The sequence below is a fragment of the Tachypleus tridentatus genome, chromosome 5, assembly GCF_004210375.1.
Source record: "Tachypleus tridentatus isolate NWPU-2018 chromosome 5, ASM421037v1, whole genome shotgun sequence".
NCBI classification, from domain to species: domain Eukaryota; kingdom Metazoa; phylum Arthropoda; class Merostomata; order Xiphosura; family Limulidae; genus Tachypleus; species Tachypleus tridentatus.
Window position 1 is genome coordinate 23,182,720 of NC_134829.1, and position 24,324 is coordinate 23,207,043.

At 34.7% G+C, this 24,324-nt stretch overlaps 1 protein-coding gene across 6 annotated transcripts in view; it reads left to right on the top strand.

The window, feature by feature from the left end:
• Positions 1–24,324, top strand: part of LOC143250709 (cyclin-dependent kinase 8-like) — a 48,289-nt gene that overhangs the window by 16,678 nt on the left and 7,287 nt on the right. For 5 of the 6 annotated variants that reach the window (XM_076501619.1, XM_076501620.1, XM_076501621.1 and 2 more), the window contains 5 exons: positions 2,847–2,978; positions 3,187–3,330; positions 3,559–3,628; positions 9,918–9,990; positions 15,662–15,759. In XM_076501619.1, coding sequence (XP_076357734.1) covers positions 2,847–2,978; positions 3,187–3,330; positions 3,559–3,628; positions 9,918–9,990; positions 15,662–15,759 — 517 coding nt within the window. The remainder of the gene's footprint in view (positions 1–2,846; positions 2,979–3,186; positions 3,331–3,558; positions 3,629–9,917; positions 9,991–15,661; positions 15,760–24,324) is intronic. The other variant, XM_076501623.1, reaches the window with a different exon arrangement.

Below are 24,324 nucleotides of genomic sequence, written 5' to 3' on the forward strand. Positions count from 1 at the left end.
ACTGGAAACGAACTTGATATTCATTAAGGAGATTTTAGAGATTACGCCAGTGGTTCTTAACCTTGTTAGAGATACTGAACCCTGGAAGTTTTGTACTTGTATTCACTGAACCCTTTGTAATTAGAAAAATAAAATATGATTTTTTCAAATTCAAAACATAAGTAGATATTTTATTAGTGCACAAAATGAACCATGCATCAGTTGCACACAATATCACTGTGTTCAAAGAACAAAACCAACAAAACATGAATTTCACACAAAAACAAAAACATAACTCAATGAACATTTACTGCAAATCAATGTGGCTTTTGCTGTTGCCTTTCAGAGACAAGTTCAGAAATGCACGGCTTCACCTTGGCAAGTGCTACTCTTATATCATTTTTGCAACAAAATCTGTTCCTTTTCTTCATTTTTATGTCTACCATCCTCGAAAAGGATTGCTTGCAAAGATACGTTGTAACAAACAGTATGAGTATCTCAAGGGCTTTCTTAGCAATAAGAGGGTATGCTACGATTTGGTGACACCAAAACGTTGAGAGCATTGTTGTTCTGAGAAGTTGCTGTTGAACCTGGCTCTGCTGAAGTTCAATGATTTCATTGAGGTATTCATCATTGGCATCTACTGTCGCAACACTAAACGTGAACTGCTGTCTCACCCATGCTGGATATGACTCTCTGGTGGGGAAATATCTGTTGAGAGACTTTGCGAGCTCATCTAAGTGCATGGCAATTACTTGCTTCAGTTCCCCAGGTACAGAAATGTCTTCGATTTCAGACACATCTTCAATCTTACTTACAGAGTCGTCCATCAGAGGAAAGTTTGCGATGTTATCATTCTCTGTTCATCATTTCCATAATGGTAGCGTTTTTTAAAAAGCCTTTAAGTTTTCTTCGCTTTGATGATGTTCACTCCACCGCCCTACATTTGTTGATTGAGATGATTGAGAGCATTGAAGATATCAGACATGTACGCCAAAATGAGAATGAACATGCCAATGTTGATGCTCTTGTAAAACCGGGGCTAATTCCACACACATGGAAAAAACACGATTCAGCACCTTTCCTGGGATAACCACTGAACATTAGAATGGTACAGAAATACCTCGAATTCAGAGCCCATTTCATTACACAGCTCTATGAAGATGTGGTGCTTCAGGGCACTATTTCACACTTTCCACTACAATTTTTAATAATTCTGCTAGTGTTAAAGGCAAGGTTTTTGTTGCCAATGCATACCTGAGCAGAACACAGTGCATAACAATGATGTGTGGTGCATAGGCGTTCACCAGCGCACCAAAACCAGAATTTCGTCCCAGCATGACTGGAGCTCTGTCTGAACAAACTGCAGAAACCATATCCCACGAAAGATCTTTGTATCTGAAGAAGTCATCCACAAGTTTATTCACGTTGGCTGCCTTAGTTGTTGTTGTAAGAGGCTTACAAAATAAATCTTTTTTTATCTCATCGTTCTTTACATAGCGTACGAATACAAAAGCTGGCTTAGATTGGAAATTTTGGTGGTCTCATCGAGTTGAAGGCTGAATTTTGCTGGGCTTGAAATCAGATCTGCAACTACTTGAGCCAAGATGTTATCACTCATGTAATCTATTCTGCTGCTGATGGTGTCATTTGAAAGAGGAATTTGGGATAACTTATTTTCAGCAGCTTTTCCCAACACGATATTTGCCATCTTCAATGCAACTTGTTTTACGAGTGCTTCACCAATGGTGTTGGTTTGCCCTACTTTGCGATCAAGTATGCAACTTCGTATGATACTGTGAGGATCGGTTTGTCGATGGGTACAAATCCAAGAACAGACAAAGTAGCCTTTTCATTAAACCTGGCTCTCTTTACCTTGAATTCAGCAAGTGTTGTGTTCTTGTATTTCTTATTTCCATGCAGCTTTAGGGAGTGTTCTCTTAGTTTTGCTGGTGCTAGAATAAAATTGCTCAATTTGATATTGCAAATCATGCATTGAGGATGCTGACTCTAATCATGTTTTGTTATACATGTGAATCCATATTGTACATATTTGTCCGACACTTTCTGTTTTTGCTGGACATAGTTAGTATGAAGGGATTGAAAGATTAGGAAAAAAATCACAAATGATGCATGATTACTACAGTCACAAGTTGACTGCTAAGTGCATGAAGTTCCCTGCAGCACAGATATTAAGGCCAAGTGATGTGACGTGATCAGCCACAGCCAATGATGGCCAAGTTTGGCATGATGTCACAAATCATTTGAGTGGGGTGAACGGAACAGACACACACACAGTGTGTGTGTCTTGATCTCCGCTGAACCCCTGAGACTGACTCACCGAACCCCTGGGGTTCGATTGAACCCAGGTTAAGAACCACTGGATTAGGCAAATGAAATATAAAACATTTAAGATGAGAAGTATTTTTATTTGGAGCATGAAAAATCACTTTTCACTCATTCTGACTTTGTAAAATCTTTCTAAATTCACAGATATAACTTTAGTAAACATATTTTATTTCTTAAATAATTAGATTTTTTATGCTATATACTTGTGATGTTTGTTGAAAAGCTCTAAATTTCACAAAAATACACACAGTACACTCAGAATTATAGTGAACATTAGTATGTGTAGGCTCAAAGTCAGTTTGAACAAGCCTGTGAACAGATGGTTAAGCTAGCATTTTATAAAAATTAAACAAGATGTCACACAGGTAACTGTTCTAGTTGAAAGAAAATTATCGAGCTTTTAGATTTGAGTTTTTGGTAATAAATTTGGTTATGAATAATTGTCCTGGAAATTCCTGACCAGTTATGCAGGATAGGTGCATGATGTTAACAGAATTCTGGTTAAATCTTTTATACAGCTGACATGGGCTTTGCTAGGCTTTTCAACTCACCTTTGAAACCTCTGGCTGACCTTGACCCTGTTGTAGTAACTTTTTGGTATAGAGCCCCAGAACTTCTCCTAGGAGCTAGACATTACACTAAAGCTATAGGTGAGACTCCTTGAATTCACATATTTCCAAATCTATAACTAATTAATAACCACATAACAAAGCATTTGTGAATGCAGTAGCTTTAACAATATTTATTTAAAACTATAATATTACTATTGGATTCTTCTTTTTTGTGTGTGAAGATTTTTGATAAAACAATTTAATGATACATTTTTAGTTTTCAAAAGCCTTATTTTTTCTTTTGCAGATATATGGGCCATAGGTTGTATATTTGCAGAACTTCTTACATCAGAACCTATATTTCACTGCCGACAGGAAGATATCAAAACTAGTAATCCATATCATCACGATCAACTTGATCGAATATTTAATGTCATGGGATTTCCTCAAGGTTTGTTTTATTCTGGGTGAGTTTCTTTGTATAATGTAAAGAGATCAGTTTGAGTTTGATAGCAATTCCAGTCTTCTGTAGTTCTGTAATATTTACTTGTTTGACGTTGAGTTTGTACTTTTTTTCCCCTGATATAGATTAGCAATATCAACTATTATATATCTTTATTTGCACAAAAAACAAGTTTTAAAAGTTGCAGTAGCTTACAACTTCTCTTTCTATTTACAGAAAAAGATTGGGAAGATATTAAGAAAATGCCCGAACATGGAACATTGTTAAAAGACTTCAAAAAGACTCAGTGAGTTTACAACCATGTTTCTGTGTTGGAAAAAATTAAAGTGGAATACAAATGATAATTTTAGTTAGATTATCCTATAGTCTTGAGTTTTGTGCTTAAAAGAACTTTTTCCAGGTATAAGGTTTTACATACAAAACTTTGATTTATGTGATAAGTAAATAATCAGTGTATTGAATGTTGAATTACAAATATTTATTGTTAACTATTGAGTAGTTTAAGTATGTTTCTAAATGTGCATATATATCCAGAATTGCAGATATTACCTCATAAAATCTATTTAATGTTTCCCTAGTGTTTCTGTTGTTAATTATTCATTATTGCAGTTTGTATGTTGGTTTTGTAACAATTTTATGGAAAATGCGGCTCAAACATGAAGTTAATGATGAGGTAAATCATTATTGTGAGCTGGTTTTATCATCACAATATTAATTTACTGTTTGTTTGTGCTAAGTTGAGATCTTGAGAAACCATTCTTAAATTTTAATGTTATCCTATCTGTTTATAACTTCTAGGTTCAGATAGGGCACTAACCTATTCTCATTCAGTTCTGTTCTCCATATGAGAGCTTTTTTTTTTTTTACTCATGCCATGAACCTTCATTTCCTCTTCTGTTGCAATTGGAAGGTTCCAACCTGTCTCTCATGCAAATCATCATGTGTCACTTCTTAACCAACAGGAGCATAACCTGCTCATGTGAAGCATGTGGTTTCTTCCACTCACCTCTACTGAACCTTCACTTCTTGTGTGGCAGTGCCAGTTTTTTGTCTTTCTTTAGTTCCAGTTTCAACTTGAAGTGGTTTACTTTAACTTACATTTTATTTCCAGCAATTTTCATTTTCATTTTGAAAGCGTTATCTTTCTTTTATTTGTATGATTTTGAGCATGCATTCCAAAGTTCACATTACCACTTTGAATCCATCTAATTTGTCTAAAACCATACTTCAGGCCACGGGTACACACAACTTGTCAGGGATTTAATCTACATCTATCTGTGGGAGTTTGAGAGTTATACAAACAACCTTTCTCTTATCTGAGTTTCTTCTGTGATACAGGCCATTCAGAATGCTGTGTCTGCTCTTTCACTTTCTACTAGCAATGTTCTATCTCCTTTGGGAATGTGTAATTTGATGATCCCTCTCATACCTCTCAGTCTGGCTGATATGATGTCCACACATTGGTTTGTAGTGGAACATTCTCTTCTGATCAATGTACTTAAACTCTTTAATGAATTTTGGGCTTTAGATCATTTCTTCCTATCTTCGGGGGTTGTTTGGTCATGATCCACTTTCATGATTCAACAGAGGTAGCTCCTATCTGTAACCAAGAGTGCACCTGGTCGATATTCCAGCATTTCTCACTTTGGATCCAATTTTTTGTGCCCCAGATCATCACATTTGTTTAATTTGCATGTCTTGTACTAGATGCTTTCAATCTTGTAGCATAATGTCTTTTTGGACCTGTCTAGGTTTACCTGATGGAGTGGTCCCTTCATTACTTTGTTTTTCAGTGGCTTTGTGATCCATTATCTCTGTTTGAGTCTAGTGACTTGTATTCTTTGTTTCACTTATCCCTCAAAACATCTCTTGGCCTGCAGGTGGCACCAGTCAGATATGTTTGTTTGCTATAGCCATCTCTCTTACACTGAACTATCCAAAGTCGTCTTTATGTGGATCATTTTTTCTTTCACATGACCATGTCAGCTCACATGGATAACTCCTTCTTTCTCATTTTTATTCCAGCTTTTTCTCACTTTACCCTCGTTCTGATCCATATGTATTCTATGCCCAGTGCATGCACTGTTATTATATTGTCTGTATTGCTTTTGTCAAGAGTTTCTGTTTCTGGCCCTGGCTGTTTATTTCCTGGCAGCTCTCTTCCTCTTGGGATTTTTCTCCCTTTACTCTTACCAGTTGGTTTCATAATTTCATCCAATTGGCTTTTTCCATTTTCCATTCCACCATGTTACCTCACATTAAATCTACAATAGGGCATTTTGACTGCCACAATGATGTTCATATCCCATTATCTCTTATGTTGCAGTTTTTGCATTGTCAGGGTATTGCCTACTTCCTGTGGCTGTACTTCAGATTTTGGTGCAGCTATGGCACTGGCTAAGTCTATTTTAATGCTTTATTTTCTTGCAAGGGGCCCTTGCTTTAAATACATCTCTTGGATCTAACTCTGTGGTGAGTAATGTCTGGCTAGGTATTCTTTAACATCAAAAGCCACATTGTACTCCACATTTACCACTTTGTAGATGAGGTGTTCCACAAGATCACAAGAAGGTTTATCTACCATGCTATAATTGCTTCATAAACTAGTACATTCTGGATTGTACCACCCGTGGACTGAACGGCTAAAGCAGAAGGGAAAAGCTCCCCATCCCTTGAATGAAGAACTCGGTGTGATCTGCTTTTCAAAATGAAGTGTTGTGGTCATTCATTGCACTGTCTCTTGTGGTGATGGTCCTCGTGACTCACCAACAGTTTTACCCCCTTCTTCAAGTGGAAAAAGGGAGAGTGGTGTAGATGCAGTGTGGCCTTCTGTGGAGTTGATTCATCATCTTCTAAGATGACATAGCCTTCTGACACTATATATGTGATCACAGGAGTTGGTTTGTCACCTTTCTGGATGACTTGTCCACCTGATACACTATTTACATATTTAACAATACCCACAACCACTGGAGTCGATCCATAGCCATACTGTCTGATGTGGCTTCCTGTTACACATTCCATTCCACCTGGAGTTGATCTGTCACATGTGCAATTCATCCTATTTGACTGAAGATCTCATCCTACCTTCATGTAGACATTGATTCCCAGTGTTTAGGTGTTGGAACTGAATTAACCAATCAACACAAGTTCCTTGCACAAGTTGAATCCATCCTCTTTATGGTGGATGACCAGTCCTGGATTACTGTAGGGTATTTATTTTTGTATTGTACCCAGAAATTAGTGCTGATCTTAATCCCTGATTCACAGGTTGGAGATGAAAGTGGCGTGATCATGATCCTACCCTCACATAGATGTCAGCACCCTGTAGAGGATATCATTGACTTGCCAAGTACGGAGTATGGTTCCACATGCCTGAGCCACTATAAACCTTGTGATTTCTGACCATGTGTTTTAAGAATTTCTACACATGGGCAAAGAGTATACCTGGCTCAGAAATGGTGCAGTTCTCCTACTTTACTCTCCTGATCTCTTTCTTTCATGGCAGTGCTTCTCTTGTTTCATAACACTAGTCCCTCCTCATTCTCAATGTGGGATTCTAGTCAATCTTGTCAGAAGAGGTAAATGCTGCATCAGAAGTTATAGTTTTGTACACTGAAAATATATTTCCAATAGGTGCTTACCTCCTTCCAACCTTCCCATCCTTCCTATCCACTTTTCTGGTGCTCACTCCTTATGCCAAAGTTTGAAGTGAAGATTTGGTAGAGGGAGCCACATCCACTATGTGAGTATGTTATGCTCCTATTGGTTAAGAAGTGATGCATGATGATTTGCAGGAAAGACAGGTTGGAACCTTCCAATTCCATCAGGGGTGATGGGAGAGTGAAAGGCTTGTGGCATACATAAATGAACAGTTTGCATATAGAGGGCAGCACTGAATAAGAGTATCTAAGCTTGTGAAAAGAGGTACATTTTGAAAATACATTTTCAGTGTAGGAAAATTATAACTTCTGTATGATACAATTATATTTGTTTTAAAACTTCCAACTAAAAACAAAATTTATTATAATTGGAGAGATTGGAATTGAAAGTTTATTTTTTGAAGGGTTAATAGTACTTTATAAAAATAATTTGCATGTATTCATACATTGACATGCCACAACTGTTATGAATCATGACATCATATTAAGCAGTTATATACATAATGCATAGCAAATTCCAAACCATTCAACAGTGGAGTGATGCTAATTGTAGATATATATTTGCAGGAGTCTATTTTACGTTTTTAATAGAAGATATTCACATTGTAAAATAGCAAAGAGAGTGCAAAACTTGGACACATCAATCCTAGAGAGTTGTCTATGACATAATGATCATCAACAAAGAAAGATCAGCACACACTATGAGAATTTAGAACTATTTTAACAACATCCCACCACAAATAGTACTGCTGCAATGGTTATCAAGTTAATACAGTGTTGTCAAGGAAAACTTCTTACTTAGAAAGAAATTACACTGTAACTCACAAGCTGCCCCTAAATATATTAGTGAAAGAAAAACTGCATAAGCTGTAAATTAGAGTTGAGAGGTAGAAGGAGTTCCTTGCAAATATTGAAAGTTTCTTGAATTTGCAACAAAAAGAGTGATTTGATACCATACAATAGATGATGACGACTTTCCAGTGTGGTACAGGTAATGCAAAGAAAGTATTTCATTGTACTTCATTGTTGATACAGATGTCCCATATAATGGGAAATATAACTTCATAAAGTGTACAGTAGAACAAAGGTTACAGGTTGGTTCCATCATTTTCTTTATGTGATCTACTCTTCATAGATTGTACTGCATTTTATCTCATCAGATTTGTTACCTTGCTCATTCCCTCACCACTTATTTCTGAAAGCTATGTGAAATCTTTCAAGCTGACATGTGGACTACTTCTCACTTCTTTGCTCATTGTCTTCACCATCTGTCTGTCTTATCATTTTTCATAGGGTACCACCAGGTGGCTGATGCTACCTCCCTGGCTATACTTATTTCCCAAAGTTCTGTATTCAGGCAGGATAATGGAATCTGCTCTGGTTCCATGTATGCCCACTGATTAGGTTGGGGTAATCCTCATGGTATATTTCTATGTGTGACTACTTTCTGATCTGGACGATACCTATTCCATGGATTATCATGAGAAAAGCCAACACAAGGGGGTGCTGTGCCTCCTTCCCTGGCTCACACTTGTTGGATTTTCAAAGTAAGGACGTGCAGTCACCCATTGCACTGTCTCAAGAAAAAGACCTTTTCAGCTGAAATAAGACCAATGAGGATTTGCTCGTGGACTTTCCATAAAAATTCCTCCCCATTATTTCTTTGAGTAGAGCACAGGAGACCCTCTTTACTCTTCAATTCCAAGCTATTGAATGGACCTAATTATTGAGGCTAGAACAAGGGGTAATGATCAGTTGGAAATGGGGTAGTGTCACCTTATATTACTATATTTATGCCACTTGTGCCTTAAATGTGTTCAGTAAAGTTAAGTACTTGACAGGATTTTGTTCTCCTGCAGCTTACAACTGTTTAGAAAAGTTTAGGAAAGCATTTTACAAGTTCTCTGTCCTCTTCTTGCAGTCTGTAACTGTCCACTGGAGTCAAGGTTAGCACACCATTATACCATACCCTCTGAATGAGGTCATGTTTATTAGTAGAGTTGAGATGAGCACTCTCGAAACATGTTTTCCCCTTTTGCACCATATCTGTTCAGTTGAGTCAAGGCATGCACATTTACTATTACACACACTGTAACACAAATCTGTGCCCTCCTCCTTCTGCACCTGGTATTGGTTTGATGATTTGACAAAATACTGTCTGAGAATTTATTAATCACTCTACACTTACTGGCTTTCTCACCTCTTGTATGCAAGTACTTGGATGACCATGCTCTTATTCTACCCATCTCTGAGAGACATGGGTGAAGAGTATACCCAAGAAGAGATGAACTGGTCTCCCATGGGTGTGACGTATGAAGTTCCTGATTGTTTATCATACCCCATTGGCTTTTTCAGGTGCTTCCTGAGGGCAGCTTGTCTAGGTAAATCTTTGCATCTCTCTCTCCACCACTTTAGTGTGAGATTTTAGCTTAATTGTGTGAATAGGAAGGTGTGTATTATTTCAGAAGTTAATATTTTCCTTTGCTGTATCTCTGCACATATATTCTCACCCTTCTTCCCCATTTCCAGTGCACTTTAGTATTCCGTGCCTCATCAAAGAATGAAGATTCATGAGATGGAGCTAGTGACCAGGAAGGTGTTTTGATTCTTCCTATTGGCCAAAGGCTTTTGTTGTATAATAACATCATTATGCAGTAATGCACATAATGAGATTAAATAGGAGTTGCCTAAAAGCTAATGCTGTGCAAATCTCTAAGGAAGTTGCATGGGAAAGATAGTTTAGTTGTTTAAAGAGATGAGTATTTATCAGAAATGCATTTTTAGTTAGAAAATTGTAATTTGTTAACTTTAGAACTATTTCCACATTAAAGATATGAGTGAACATTTCTCTTTGTGTATTAAGTATTCTAACTACTTAATGTCAAGTTATGAGAGAGAAAATTTTTATTTTAGGTATTCCAGTTGCTCATTGGTAAAGTACATGGAAAAACATAAAGTGAAACAAGACAGTAAAGCATTCTTGTTGGTAAGTTATCTTGCTACAATTATTTTTACTGTATATAAAAAATTTATATTGAGGCTTTCAGATATTGATTGCTGTCATATTTAGTGGCCTATTTGAATACCTAAGCACTAATTAATTGCTAGATATTTACCAGTTAATTTGTATTGTATGTTTGGGCTACTAAATTGTTCACATCTTCAACCTATATATGATGACAAGGACCAATATTTAATCTTGGGTCATCTTGTTAGAAAGGTGGATGTACTGTCTACTTATCAAAGTTATAATCATTTTGCAACTTGAATCAGTTAACTGTGTGAATGGATCCTAAAGAGGGATTTACAGGTTTTACTGATTTGTATGCTAGTTTGATTAAGTGTTTTATCAGTTACAAGCAAAAGTATCTATCTCAAGTGAGGGTAAAAGTTTAATTTATTAATTTAAATTATTTCATGGACTTTCAAAAGGTTACTCATGTTACACTCTTGGTTTAACTCAGAGCTTTGTCTCTGAGCCATGCTTTGAGCCACTAAACAATAACATATTGTAAGTTTGTGCTTTTATTCTTTACATTACGTTACTTAATAAAACTTGAATGATAGTGTGATTAATTCCTATCACTAGTGTTAAATATCCTGCTTGCAAAATAAAATTTGGCATCAACATTATTAACGCCTGTTCTCTCGTCATTTCAAAAATGAATATTGAGTGCAAAAGGGAGACAGATGAATGCTTAGAGATACACCATGGTTTACAGTAATACAAGATTTGAATATGGAAGGTTACTTTGATCTTTTTTTTTTTTTCTCATGAGTGATTCATGTCTCTTTTTGATAATGCTGTTCCAGTTTATTTTATGATATTCTTTGGCAGGATAAATTGATGCAGATAGTTCATCATTGAAGGATCTTTTATATTAATTGTTGACCTAAAGTCTGACTTTAGTTTATGTTTCTCCATTGTACAGGAGTTAACATTCACGAGGAAATTAAAAATGGTATTTTTGTTCTACATTGAGTTTTTAACTAGTTTTTACGTGAACTAACTGTTGTCACATTGTGACTGTTGAATGCCTTTTTGACTTTTCATTGTTTATATATCTTCTGTGTATTTTCAGATGAATCTTTGATTTAAAGGAATATGGGTGTTGTGTCTGGAATTTCCTTCCTGCTTATTTACAGTCCTACTTCACTAAAGATTACAGCAGATCAGTAGCCAAAACTGGAGTTATAAACTAATTGCTAACTAGTATCTGATAATAATGAAGTAGTAATTAGTATAATTAGTAATTATATTGAGGTGATTGTATATACTACCAAACATGACAGTGACTGATGTCTGATCTTACCATAAGTGTTCAATGACCTTGTGAAATAATAAATTTTGTAAGGAATTTAGAGTAAGAAAGACTTGCTTGTAAATTAGGTAAAGGAGATAATTTCAATTTCCTCTATAAATTTAGACAACACAAATTCATTTTTAAATGTCAAGTCATCTGTCAACACTCCAAGATGCCATTTAACTTGGAACCTTAAAAACTTTCTGATCAACTAAATACACACACTCAAGACAGAATGACTATCATCTCTATCTGAATTTAAGTAATACAACAGGTAACATAGACTCTGTCAAGATACACACAACTCTTAAATCTTCATAGTAATGCACATTCATGTAATAAGGAAGTTTATATGTAAAAACTTTTCTCGAAAACCTCCTAATACTACAAAATTATTTTAAAACATACAGTACTAAAATTTAGTAAATAGACACTAATGAAATAATACAAAATGTGTACTAAGTAAAGGAGTAAGTTTACCCTGATACATAAAATTCCCATCTTAGATATAGATATATTTGGAATAGAGACAGTCAAACAACTAAACAGTACAGACCACACATAAATAGCTATGGTCTACCTAAAATTCATGAATAAATCTATCCTCTCAAGCTTAACTGTAATGGATTCACCATGCCACCCATTAACTAGACATTTTGAGCATGCAATATCATCTTAAATGGTCTGGCAGGGTGCTTGCGGGTTTAAATCCTCGTCACACCAAACATGCTTGCCCTTTCAGCTGTGGGAGTCATATAAAGTAATTGTCAATCCAACTATTCATTGGTAAAATAGTGGTCCAATACTTGGCAGTGAGTGGTGATGACTTGTTGCCTTTCCTCTGGTCTTATGCTGTTAAATAGGGGATGTTTATTGCAGATATCCCTTGTGTAACTTTGTGTGAAATTAAAAAACAAAGTCATGAACTAGTAAAAAATTCTCACATCAGAAACAGATAAGCAGCTGAAGTGAAGGACATAAACTAATTGGCAATTATAATATAATAATAATCAACCAGTATTTCAACTTAGGTGATCATATGGGCCACTAACTATGACAGTGTGTTTATAAGTTTCTAAAAGTGCTTAATGATTGAAGACAAATTTTAAAGCAGCATGTTTATTGTATTACATATCATAATGTAGATAACTTTGGTACATTGAAATGTACAATATAAATAATGGAATAAATCTAATTATATGTGTTAGAATAAATATGAAGGTGAAGAATCTTTGTGTATGATAATAGCTCTTATTTTATTTCATCCTTACATGATAGAGGTAAACATTGGACAGTTATTGACTAGTTATGAGAGCTATGAATGATCTGTTGGAAAAAAATCAATTAGTAATTGTTTCATTCCACTTTTCTTTTTTTCTTCAGTTTAATAAAATCTGATCAGTTTGCACTGTTATATAGCATACTTATTGACCTGAATCCCTGAGCTTACATGTAAATCTTAAAGTTTAAAATTTCTGTGGAGATTTTGATCTCATTTTAAAATAAGTAATAAATCAACAAAAGTTAAAAACTGTTTAAATTTCAAAATATTTTCAGCCTATTATTTGCTTATACCAAAAAATATAAATATGCAGATGTTCAGCTGCAGCATAAAATATGCCTAGAATGCATACAAGGCTTGAAATATTGGTTATAAATTAGGCCTAAATTTATCTTCCTTTTCCCATTGTACTACAAAAAAGTGTCATCTACAAAGTTCTATCTGAATGACTCCACATTTCTTCAGTTGTAAGTAATGTTAATCATGCAACATGTTCATTTTATGTGTTTAATCAAACATTTTGTAATTAGGCCTAGATCAATGAACTTGTTTTCAGTGTGCTCTAAAATTGTCATTTACACAGTTCTACTGCACTTTGGTTTTGCCTTAACAACTGGACAAAATTAATATAATTTGTTGCTTGGCTCTAAAAACAACAGTGAAAAGGTTTCATACCATGTTTTGTACTCTTTGCCAGTAAGTAAAGAAGTCATGTAAGAGGTAGAAAAGTATATCCTTAACCCTTTTGCAACATGTACCCCCTTTTAAACCCTTTTCTGTGTGAGTCATTGTGTTACATTCAGAACTTAACACTTTCTCAATGGGTCAGGGGTCAAAGACCATGTAATTGCATTTGTTGACCTAAATTCAAAATTTTATAGTTTATTTCTGTGGTATCAGTGTAGTTATTTATGATTTTTTGGTTACTTGGTTACTCAACTATATATATAGAACCTAAACAAAAATTTTGTTTGATATCATCCATGTGCAAAATTTTAAGTCTTAGCAACCTATGTTTAGCAGTAACCAAGTTCAAAGGTCACAGTGAGAAGAGATAATTGTTTGCCGTACTTTTGATTTATTGTTCTATATTTTAAGAAAAATAAGTTTAATACTGTTAGAAATACATAATTAATCTATATACATATGTATAATGTATAATAATTGAAATGTGACTGTATATTGCAAAATACTAGTCAACTAAGAAACAGTCAAGACAGGGAAGGCTAATGGTCAGTTTTATATTAGTGGATACGTAATCTAAATGCATGTGCACCATGTTATATAATTTTAGATAGGCATGACTGGAAGTTCAATATAGTAAAAAATAGAGATATACATGTTCATGTAGAGCATTATGAGACTTAAACTAAACATTTGTATTTTTGTGTTATAATATGTAGTCATTCTAGCATGAAAGAAGGATATTTATTTCCTAGTTTTTCATGATGGTTACAAGGTTGGTCAATTGACAGACCCCACATACTTATAGCATAGAAAATAACATAAAATATAAAGTCTCATTGAAAAAAAAATGCTTGAAATGTATTTAGGAGGTTTTAGAGATTACACAAATTTGAGATTATTGAGGCGGCAATGTTTTTTTTTAATCATAACATGAAATCACTTTGTATTTACACTAGTAACAAAACAGATTCTATTTTTACAATCAGATCTTTAGAAAAATATTTCATTAAAAAAATTCTGAGTTTTTGTGTACAAAAAGCTTGAATCTTTACTAAAGTCTTAAATTTTGTGAAGATACACATGTTGTATCAAAAGCTATAATAAAACTACTTAATGTGTGCAAATGTGTAAAAAATTTGTGTATATTATACCCGAGCCCTTTAGCATCAACATATGTGAATAAAATTATAATGTATGATTTTGAAATTGTGCACTATCTAAATTTAAGTTTGTTATTTAAAAAGGAACTCTTAAAAACTTCTCAAAACTTGTCTATTGTCAAATGACCAACTTATTACTTTTATATTGTAATTACTTATATTATTTGTTTTAAAATGCATAATTGATAGGTTTAAAGATTTTTTAATTATACATCATACTTTACATCACTTCTCAAGGCTTATGATATTATGCAATGCACAAAAAGATTGCCAAAAGGTTGCACATGTAAAGCAGAGACACTGGTATATGCTTTACGAACACTGTTGACTTGTGTTGAGATGAATACAAGTGGTAAAGAAGGAAAATAAAACATAAAATTTAACAAACTATGAAAAGAAAAATGCCTAAAATTATGAATTTAACAAAAGTAAAATCTTTAAAGATAATCAACAAAAAAATTAAAAGTTATATACTTTTTTCTATTTCTGTAATTATTTCATTACATTGTATGTTGATTATAATAACTGAAGTTAGTGATATGGTTGAGAGAAAGAAATATAAAATATAAACATTTATCTTAAAAATGTGTGATAATTACTTAATAGGTTTTAAAGGTTTATGCAAATGAAATATGAAAACTATAAGATGAAGAAAAGTACTTTTATACTTAAAATAAAACTCACCTTGCAAACTCTTTTAACAGTTTGAGAGCAAATATCTGCTGTAGATAAATAACATTTTTATTATGAAGGCATAATTAGAATAATGTCATTCTTTGTTTACAAGATACTTACAAACTTTAATAAAATATTATGAGGTTTTGTGAGGAATACAGAGTTGAGCAGATGGTAATCATGACCACTTGTACTTAAAAGGTTAATAAAAAACTTACAGTAAGAACATACATAATACCCATTATTAACAATAAATACTAATGTATGGTTAGAAAACAATGTTTGAAAAACTTTTTAAAAAGGAGGCATCTTTCAAAATAATTTTCAGTGTTTTCATTATTTTATATTCCAGTAAATGATAAGCTAATGTTATGTTACTAGTTAAATAAGCCACCCATGTACATGACAAGATATATAACACATTTTCTACTAATATAGAAATAACAACACATTTTGGTTTTCATTAATAGCTGTGTTTATAATCTTGTGGCTCTTAACCACATAAGGTATGGAAAGTACAGTAAGTGATCTGTTTCTAATGTCTTGTAGCTACAGAAGTTGTTACTAATGGACCCTACCAAGAGAATAACATCTGAGCAGTGTCTTCAAGATCCATACTTTATGGAAGATCCTCTTCCAACTCAAGAGTAAGTCTTCACTTTGCTAACTTTTTAGTAAAATTGAGGTTGTAAACGTAAATAGTGAACAATATGTGTATACTGATATATAGGCATACAGACACACATTAATTGAAATAATTATGAAAATGGATGATAACTTTATTAATGCATCACTGTGAAACATTCCAGATGTATTATATTACTTCTGACATTTAAAAGAAATTGTGTTCGGTTGCCATTTGATTACATTTGCAGCATATTTGAAGTCATTATCTTTTGGAAGATGAATTTCTGCTCAACATATCTTGTTTATGAGGGAATGGTGTGATAGATAAGTTTGTGGTTATACCTGTCAGCAGTCAAGGTGCCATTATTTTGGTCTACACTTCCAATTTCGTTGGCTGAGACACAACCCACACTTGTATTTGTCCCCCAGCATGCTTCACTGTGGATATGTTATACATTGTCTAAGATGCTGATCTCTCTGCTGTCAAACATACTATCACTGACTGTGGTAAACAATATGAATTTGAATTCATATATAAAGCACACTTTCCTCTGCCTTTGTCCATCCTAATTTTTGATGTCCAGTGCATGTGTCAGCCTCTTGGTTTATTTATTTCTCTTAAGAGGTGATTTTTGAGCAACTTCACATCTGTTGGAGTATCTCTGTTATAATGTTTATTTTAGAGTTCAGGAGGTAAATAATTTGCAGAATCTCTACTGTATTAACAGGTAGCATGTAAAGAGCATAATCAAAATTACATAACATCACTTGAAAAGTTTTGTCTCATTATCTTGACTGATTCAATTATCAATAGTATTTGTTTCTAATACCTTCTACAACAGTGGCTTCCAACCTTTTTATCACCAAAAGCCCTCGAGTAGCTTTGTGCGAAATTTAAAAACAAAACAAACAAACAAATTAACCAAAAAATTCATCAAATAAACCTTTTTTTATGTAAAATATGTAATTATCAAGATGAATTGAGATATTGATGTCATATTGTAACATTTTTTTTTATTTTTATGTTAATGGGGAGTTTGTAACCAAATATTTAGGGATACACAAGTAATTTGATGCATAAATAGTTTTAAAAAATTTGTGTAAAAAAAACTGATGGGTTTTCCTGTAAATTAACCTTAACAAAACCAATGACCTCTTTGTTGAATGCATGTTTAAATATCATATTTCAACTTAAAAATTCTAATTCTATTTATTGCATTTCTAAAATAAAATTTCTAACTGAAAAATATTTAAGAATTAACATCAGTAATTAGTAATGTTAGGTTCACATTTCATTACAGTTGTCATCAGTCTTGCCTGGAAACATTTCTACACCTATCTCAAAGTATAGGGTTAATTTTTGCTATATAAGTATATCCATTGAGAATATAGCTGGGCATATCTGTTTTCTATTGTTATTTTCTTTTTGTGTTTGATATTTTATTATTTCAGTCCCTGTTTCTAACTATTTGTAATTTTGTAGCATGGTATTTTCAAGTAAGCAGATAAACTAAGTAGGTCTACTGTATATAACAGAAGACTTGGCAAGATAAATTGTGAAGTTATACTAGATTCCACTTGAACTGGCAGAGTCTGTGCTAAGAATGAAATGGACTGGACACAAAGTGTGGTACACAATGACAGTAATTTTATTCAAACATAAATATAATTTTGTTTTTGCTACCTTTGTTCTTTGTCATTCCACTGAAGATAACACCTAGTCTGTCTGTGGAATATATATAGATGTAATGATGTACCTTGTTCATAAAGGTTGACAGCAATGTCCTCCAATGGTAGGTCAGGTTATATCTCCAGGTTACAACCTCCCTTCTGTTTGAATCGGAATGACCAGAGATATGGGTTGTGCTAACTGCTCTGCATAAGCCTAACATTATTAATTCAACTAAGTGACAAGAGGTATAGACAGTCTAGAATATCATATTTTGTAAGTAAGTTAGTTTGGAAATAATTCACAACAGTAAAGGTGACTGTCCAGAGTCCATTGCAAGTACACACATTATATTTATGTTTGAATAAAATTACTGTGTACCACACTTTGTGTCCAGTCCATTTCATTCTTAGCATAGACTCTGATAGTTCAAGTGGAATCTAGTATAACTTCACAATTTATCTTGCCAAGTCTTCTGTTATATACAGTAAACCTACAGTGGAATGACAAAGAACAAAGGTAGCAAAAACAAAATTAAATTTGATACAATTACTCACCCCCATACTGTTTCCTCTTACAGTTGTGCCATTCTGCCACAGAGATTTGCATGCCACCAATCTTGTGCAACTCCAACCTAAAATTCATGTGAAAACACGTGGATTTATACTATTGTATGATGACATATCATGCAACAAAACCTTTCACAAATAGGAGTACAACACACCTTCCCATATAAATGCTCTCTCTGCATTCATCCATAAGGTGAGGTACATGGTAAGGAGAAGCTGTTATAAAGTAGTGAAGTCAAAATGAATAGTAACAATGACACCAAAGTGAGAAATGTGTATTGTATTTCAGCACACTAAAAAAAGGTACAAGGGCAACAGGAGTGGGAAAAAGAGAGAGTTGCATGATCTGGATGGTGGAATGGACAATCCCACAGGCATAAAAGGATGTCATGCCTGATGAAAGAGCAGTATGTGAGGGTGAATCAGAATGGATTGAAAGTTGGGAAGGGGATGACTAGGCTGAGTCTTAAGGAAGTAGAGTAATAGAAATAAGGTTTGGATAGACTGTGAGGAGCCTCCAATTGGACCCATTAAGGGATTTCCCAAAATTGAGCAAGAATCTGAGAGAAGAGATGGAAAGGTAGACTTGCACAGAAAAAAAAAGTGGAATAGACTAGGCTGAAAGTATAGACAGCCAAGGTTGAGGATTGAGGTAAAGGAGATCAGAAAGGAAGAAGCTAGAAAAGATGGAAATGAAAAGGCAACAAAAGGAGGAAGAATAATAAGAAAGGAGATCAACAGAACACCAGTTGATGAGGAACTAATCTGTGAACAGGATGTTGTTATGTCAAGAAGACAGCCCACAGTGATGTATAGTGCCCGTAGAACAGGACATATTACGAGGACATTTAAATGGCATAGGCTCTTAATCAACTCTGAACACTATCTTCTATATGTGTATGTAAAGGAGTAACAAAAGTAGAGTGAACATTATCCACTTGTAACAGAATAAGTAGCTACATTAAAACATTGATTATTTGTGGCACTGTTTGGAACAAGCAATTACATCTAAACTCCACCTTCTAATGTTATGTGAAGTAGTAACAATTAATCAGATCTAATCATTATAATCTGTGTGGACGTGAAGGAATAAAGAACTAGGATGAAACATGACCTACAATGTGTGCATGCAACTGAGTAATGAACTATAGCAAAATAGTATTGTCTGTGTGTGACTTGTCAAGGAATAATAGTCAAGAATTAAACATTATAATGCATGGACACATATTAAGCAGTAGAAAACTATGACAAATCATTAAGTATACATGTTAAGAAGTAGTGAATGAAGTCTATATATCATTGGTAAAGTATTGTAAATTAAGAAGGAATAAATGATACTGAAATATCTCCTAGGCATACATGTTAAGGGACAAATAAACAGAAATACATGTGCACTTCTAAGCAGGCATGATAAAGAGGAACTTATCTATTGTGTGTACATATTAAGAAGTAATTAACTATAACTAAACAGTACCCACTAAGTCTAGTTTTGAAGGAATAATGAACTGTGATGAAACATTATCTTTTAAGTGACATGAGTAAGAACTAGGACTAAAGATTAACATGGTTGTGTATGTGACAAGGAATAGTGAGTCAAATGAAGATGTAATGAAAAAGAACTAATGCTTAGCTTACAGATATTCCTGTCAAAGGATAAGGAGCTAGAATCAAACATTAATAGTGATGTGTACGTGACAGGGTATCCTTAATTAAGAATAAACATATGAATGGTACATGTGAAGAAGTGATGAATGAGATTTAGACATTATGTACTATTTGTATATATCAGTTGATTAAAAAACAATAAATTAGAACAAAATATCAACAGTGGTGTGTTACATGTGAAAAATAACTAGCTGTAACTAAACATTAATATATATGTGTACATAGAAAAGAATAGGTAAACATGACCAACCATCAATGTCTGTGTAGACATGAACTGTGACTAAACATAATATATGAAGTAGTGCATGTTAAAAAGTAAATAGTTATTATTAAACATTATAGTCTTGCAAGTATATAGATTTCCACCTATGACCATTTGTCAATTCAACCTGCACCTGTGATGGTTGTGGATATTCATGTTTTATTCCTTCCTCACCATTCTTCTGTTTTTAATCCAACTAGGTTTTCACTGTGCTGCTTCACAGGATACAGGTACCCAAAATTTTGCACCAGTCCAGAATAATAAAAAGCAATTGGACCATCCACCATGGCCCAGTCAGTGTCCATTGTGAGGTGGGGTGTTCTGCAACACCACTGGAGTTCTACTCATGATGTTTATATATAACTATTTCCAGTCCAGTTCAGACTGTGCTCGTTCGATGGCCTATCTTGAAATAAGCCAACACCAGAATTGTGCTTCTGCCTGCTTCTCTGGCAAGTATTTGCCTGCTTTTAAATATAAGGTTTTGTGGTTAAAAGTTACACTGTTTCCAGTAAAAGACCGTTCCAGACTGAAGAAGAATACAGAAGAAGAAATCTTGGATTAAGTTCACAACTGGTATATCTTCTACCACCAGTTCCAAAGGCATATGAGACAAGATTCAAAAGGTCAATGGGCAATACAATTCTGTCCCACTCTTGATCTTCCTCTCTGATGACCAGGAAGTACCTGATATCCAGAGCTTTGTCGATACTCTTGGTGAAAGCTTTTGCCGGGTATCTAGCACGTCTGCTTCTTCCTCCACCTTCTTAGCCATCAAGACTCAGGCAGAGTGATCACCTTTTTCCTTTTGAGCTGATTGTCTCTATAACTATAATCATTCCTTTACACTGCTGGAACTCCAACTGGCCCTTTATTGGTTTGACCAGATGATGTACACTATGACATGCTGCGCCATCTATCTCCTGCTTCGCTTGCTATTCTTCTAATTGTTTTTAACCGGATCTGGCAGGAGAATGTTTTTCCTGATACCTGGTACCAGGTTATTGTCCTACCTTTCTCTAAGCCTGGGAAGAATCCCCAGATTCTTTCAAACTACCGTCCAATTACTTTGACGAGCTGTCTTTGTAAGACCTTAGAGAGGATGATTAATGCTCATCTTGTTTGGCTCCTTGAATTAAACTATCTCCTCTTGCCCACCCAGTGTGGGTTTTGACGACAGTGTTCCACCGTGGACAGGACCCTCTGATTAGACTTCAAACATCAATCAGAGAAGCCTTTCTCAAATGACAACATCTTGTATCAATATTGTTTGAAATTGAGAAGGCTTATGATACAAAATGGAGGTACGGCATTTTGCGAGACCTCCATATATATGGGTTATGTAGCCATTTGCCCATTTTTATTAAAAATTTTTAATGGACAGAAGATTCAAGTTTGTGTGGGTTTGACACTTTCCCGTTCTTTTCTACAGGAACTTGGAGTCCCTCAGGGCTGTGTTTGAGTGTCACACTTTTCCGTATAAAAATTAATGTCATCATTGAATAAATCCCTCTCACTGTTGCAAACAGGCTCTATGTCGATGATTTTCACATCTCATATCAGCCGTCGAACATGAGGTATATTGAGCAGCAGCTATAGACTGCCCTCAGTCGTTTACTGAAGTGGACCACAGCAAACGGCTTTAATTTCTCTATCTCTGAAACCATTTGCATGCACTTTTGCCACAACGCGGTATTCACGATGATCCTGAATTCCCGTATCGGTGAAGTTGTGCTGTCTGTTGCCCTTGAGACCAAGTTCTTGGGGCTTATCTTTGACCATAAGCTGAACTTTATACCACATGTTAAGCAGCTGTGGGTCAAATGTACAAGAGCACTGAACATCCTCTGTGTCTTCTCTACCACCATATGGGGAGCGGATCGATGTTCTATGTTAAAGATATATCATGCTCTTATGCAGTTGAAACTTGACTATGGATCACTGGTCTATGGCTCTGCCAGACCCTCGGGCCTTAGATGCTAGATGCTAGACCCCATTCATCATCAAGGACTTCTGTTCTGGGGCTTTCTGCACCTCTCCAGTTCAGAGCTTATACATAGAGTCTCATGAACCTTCTTTGCATCTCTGCTGTTTGCAACTGTCATTACTATATGCTTTAAAACTTCATTCCTTATCAAAGCGTCCCACCTGAGGTTGTGTTTTCCTTCCTCAGTGGGCCATACTTTTTCAGAACAGATGATCTTCTGTTGCTTCTGTTGACCTTTGTATCCAGGCACAGTTAGGTGAATTGGGTCTGTCCTTAGATAACATTGCAGTATTTACTGGTCAGCCCATCTCACTATGGCTTCTTACAGTCCCCATATGTGACCTTTCTTTAAGTCATCTGAGTAAAGCAGATACTCCCAATTGGAAGTACAGTTTTTTATTTACTGAACATCTTTCAAACAATCTTTCCATTCCTATTTACATGGATGGTTCAAAATCAGGTGACTGTGTGGGCTCTTCCATGGTTTGTTGCAGTTGGGTGGTCAAGCACAGAATCCCCTCTACAGCTTCTGTGTTTACTGCTGAACTGTACACTATTTCTCTTACCTTGGATCACATAGAAGCTGAGAAGTACTAAAACTGCACTATATATACTGACTCGCTTAGTTCTCTTCAGGCCCTGCAATAGCTTCACATTAGTTCACACCCTGTTATCACCAATATTCAAAACCGACTGGCCCATTTCTCTTTAACATCTACTTCTGTTCAGTTTTTCTGGATACTGGGCCACGTTGATATTTGCAGGAATGAGCTCACAGACACGGCAGCAAAATCTATCTGCTCTGGTACTATCACCGCTGTGCCTATTCCATACATGGACTATGGTCCTGTATTTAAGGCTCGTCTCCGTGCCAGCTGGCAGCCAACTTGGAGTGAGCAACACAAAAACAAGCTTTTCCAAATAAAACCCTATGTTGGACTTCGGCCATCTTGCTTCCATAAGGATCGGAAGGAGGAAGTTCTAACTAGGCTACGCATTGGTCACAGTTTTTTAACTCATCGTTTTCTTTTAATCTGGAACTGATGCACTAGTGTGTAGTCTGTGTAACACTCAAATCACAATAAGCCACATTTTACTTTCTTGCCATCATTACGACTCTCAACGATGGCACCATTTTAAACATGTTTTGTCCCAAGGTTTGTCCATAACGTTAGACAGTGTTACTGGTGATGGTTACAATGTCCACCTTGGTAAAGTTTTTTTAAAGGCCAGTAATCTTTTTAATGCCATTTAAGTTTTTTTAATTTCTACGTTAAACTTTTTTTAATGTGGTTCCATTTTAAGAATCACAGTCTCTCTCGTTCAAGTTGAAATTAGAAAGGGGCAGTAACATTGAATAATTCGACACCAGGACTGGAAAGGCCAACTTCAGGTGACTAACACTGCTGTATGAACTATCTGTTTGAACTACCTGTTAATCATCCTGGCAAGTTGTTATTAAAATTTTGCTATAGGTCTTTTAAAACTTTTATTACTTTACCTTTTGAAAATGGCCATAATGTCACATAACTCTGAACCAGAACTGGAAAAGCCAACTTCAGGTGACTGATGGTGGTTTTTGTACGTACCTGTTAGTCTTCCTGGCAGGTTATGATAACTACCATTATGCAATAGAAAGTCCTTTATGACTTCTCTTGCTGTAGTTTTTATCTTAACATTGTAGACTAGATGTTACATTGATTTTGTGCTATTTGTTTTTTTTTTACTCTGTTTTGTTTTACCTTAATTTCCTTTTATGAATTTTACTCCATTTACTCTAATTTTACCTTTTTTACTGGATGTTTGGTGCAGATAGCTTAGCTGCTTTGTGCCATAAAACACTAAATAAACCAACCAACCAACAAAGTACGTCTTTGAAAAATACTTGTAAGTTAAGTTTAAATACATTTGAAGAGAGCAGATTATATGCTGTTTAAAACAGCACTTAGTGAAAATATAAAACCCTAAGTTAGTTAGGGTTTTATGATAAGACCCCACCTCCTGCAAGAATGAATTTTGAAATCTGAAGTGGTGTTTAAAAAACCTTTGAGGCAAACAACAGCCCTGGAAATTTTTATACTTTTTTTAGATATTATTTTCATTTCTGAAAAAATGCTTTTCTGTTAAATTATTTCTGTTTGAAAGGTATGGAAATCTTTTTAGGCAACAAGACATCATGTAAACTTAGTTAGGTTTAGCAAGTATGGCAGGTGATTGTAAACTATTCTAGTGACTCAGTTTCATATTTATTGAATATCTTTATTAAGTTTTATTTTATTCAAACAATATAAATAAGTAAAATAGCTTGTCATTTACTACAAAGAAACAATATTTCTTGGATAAAAAAATTGATTTTGATAAAAAATTTATCTAGCGTGATAAAGGTAATGGTGAGTGATGCCAATGTGAAATGTTATTTGGAAGTTGCCGATA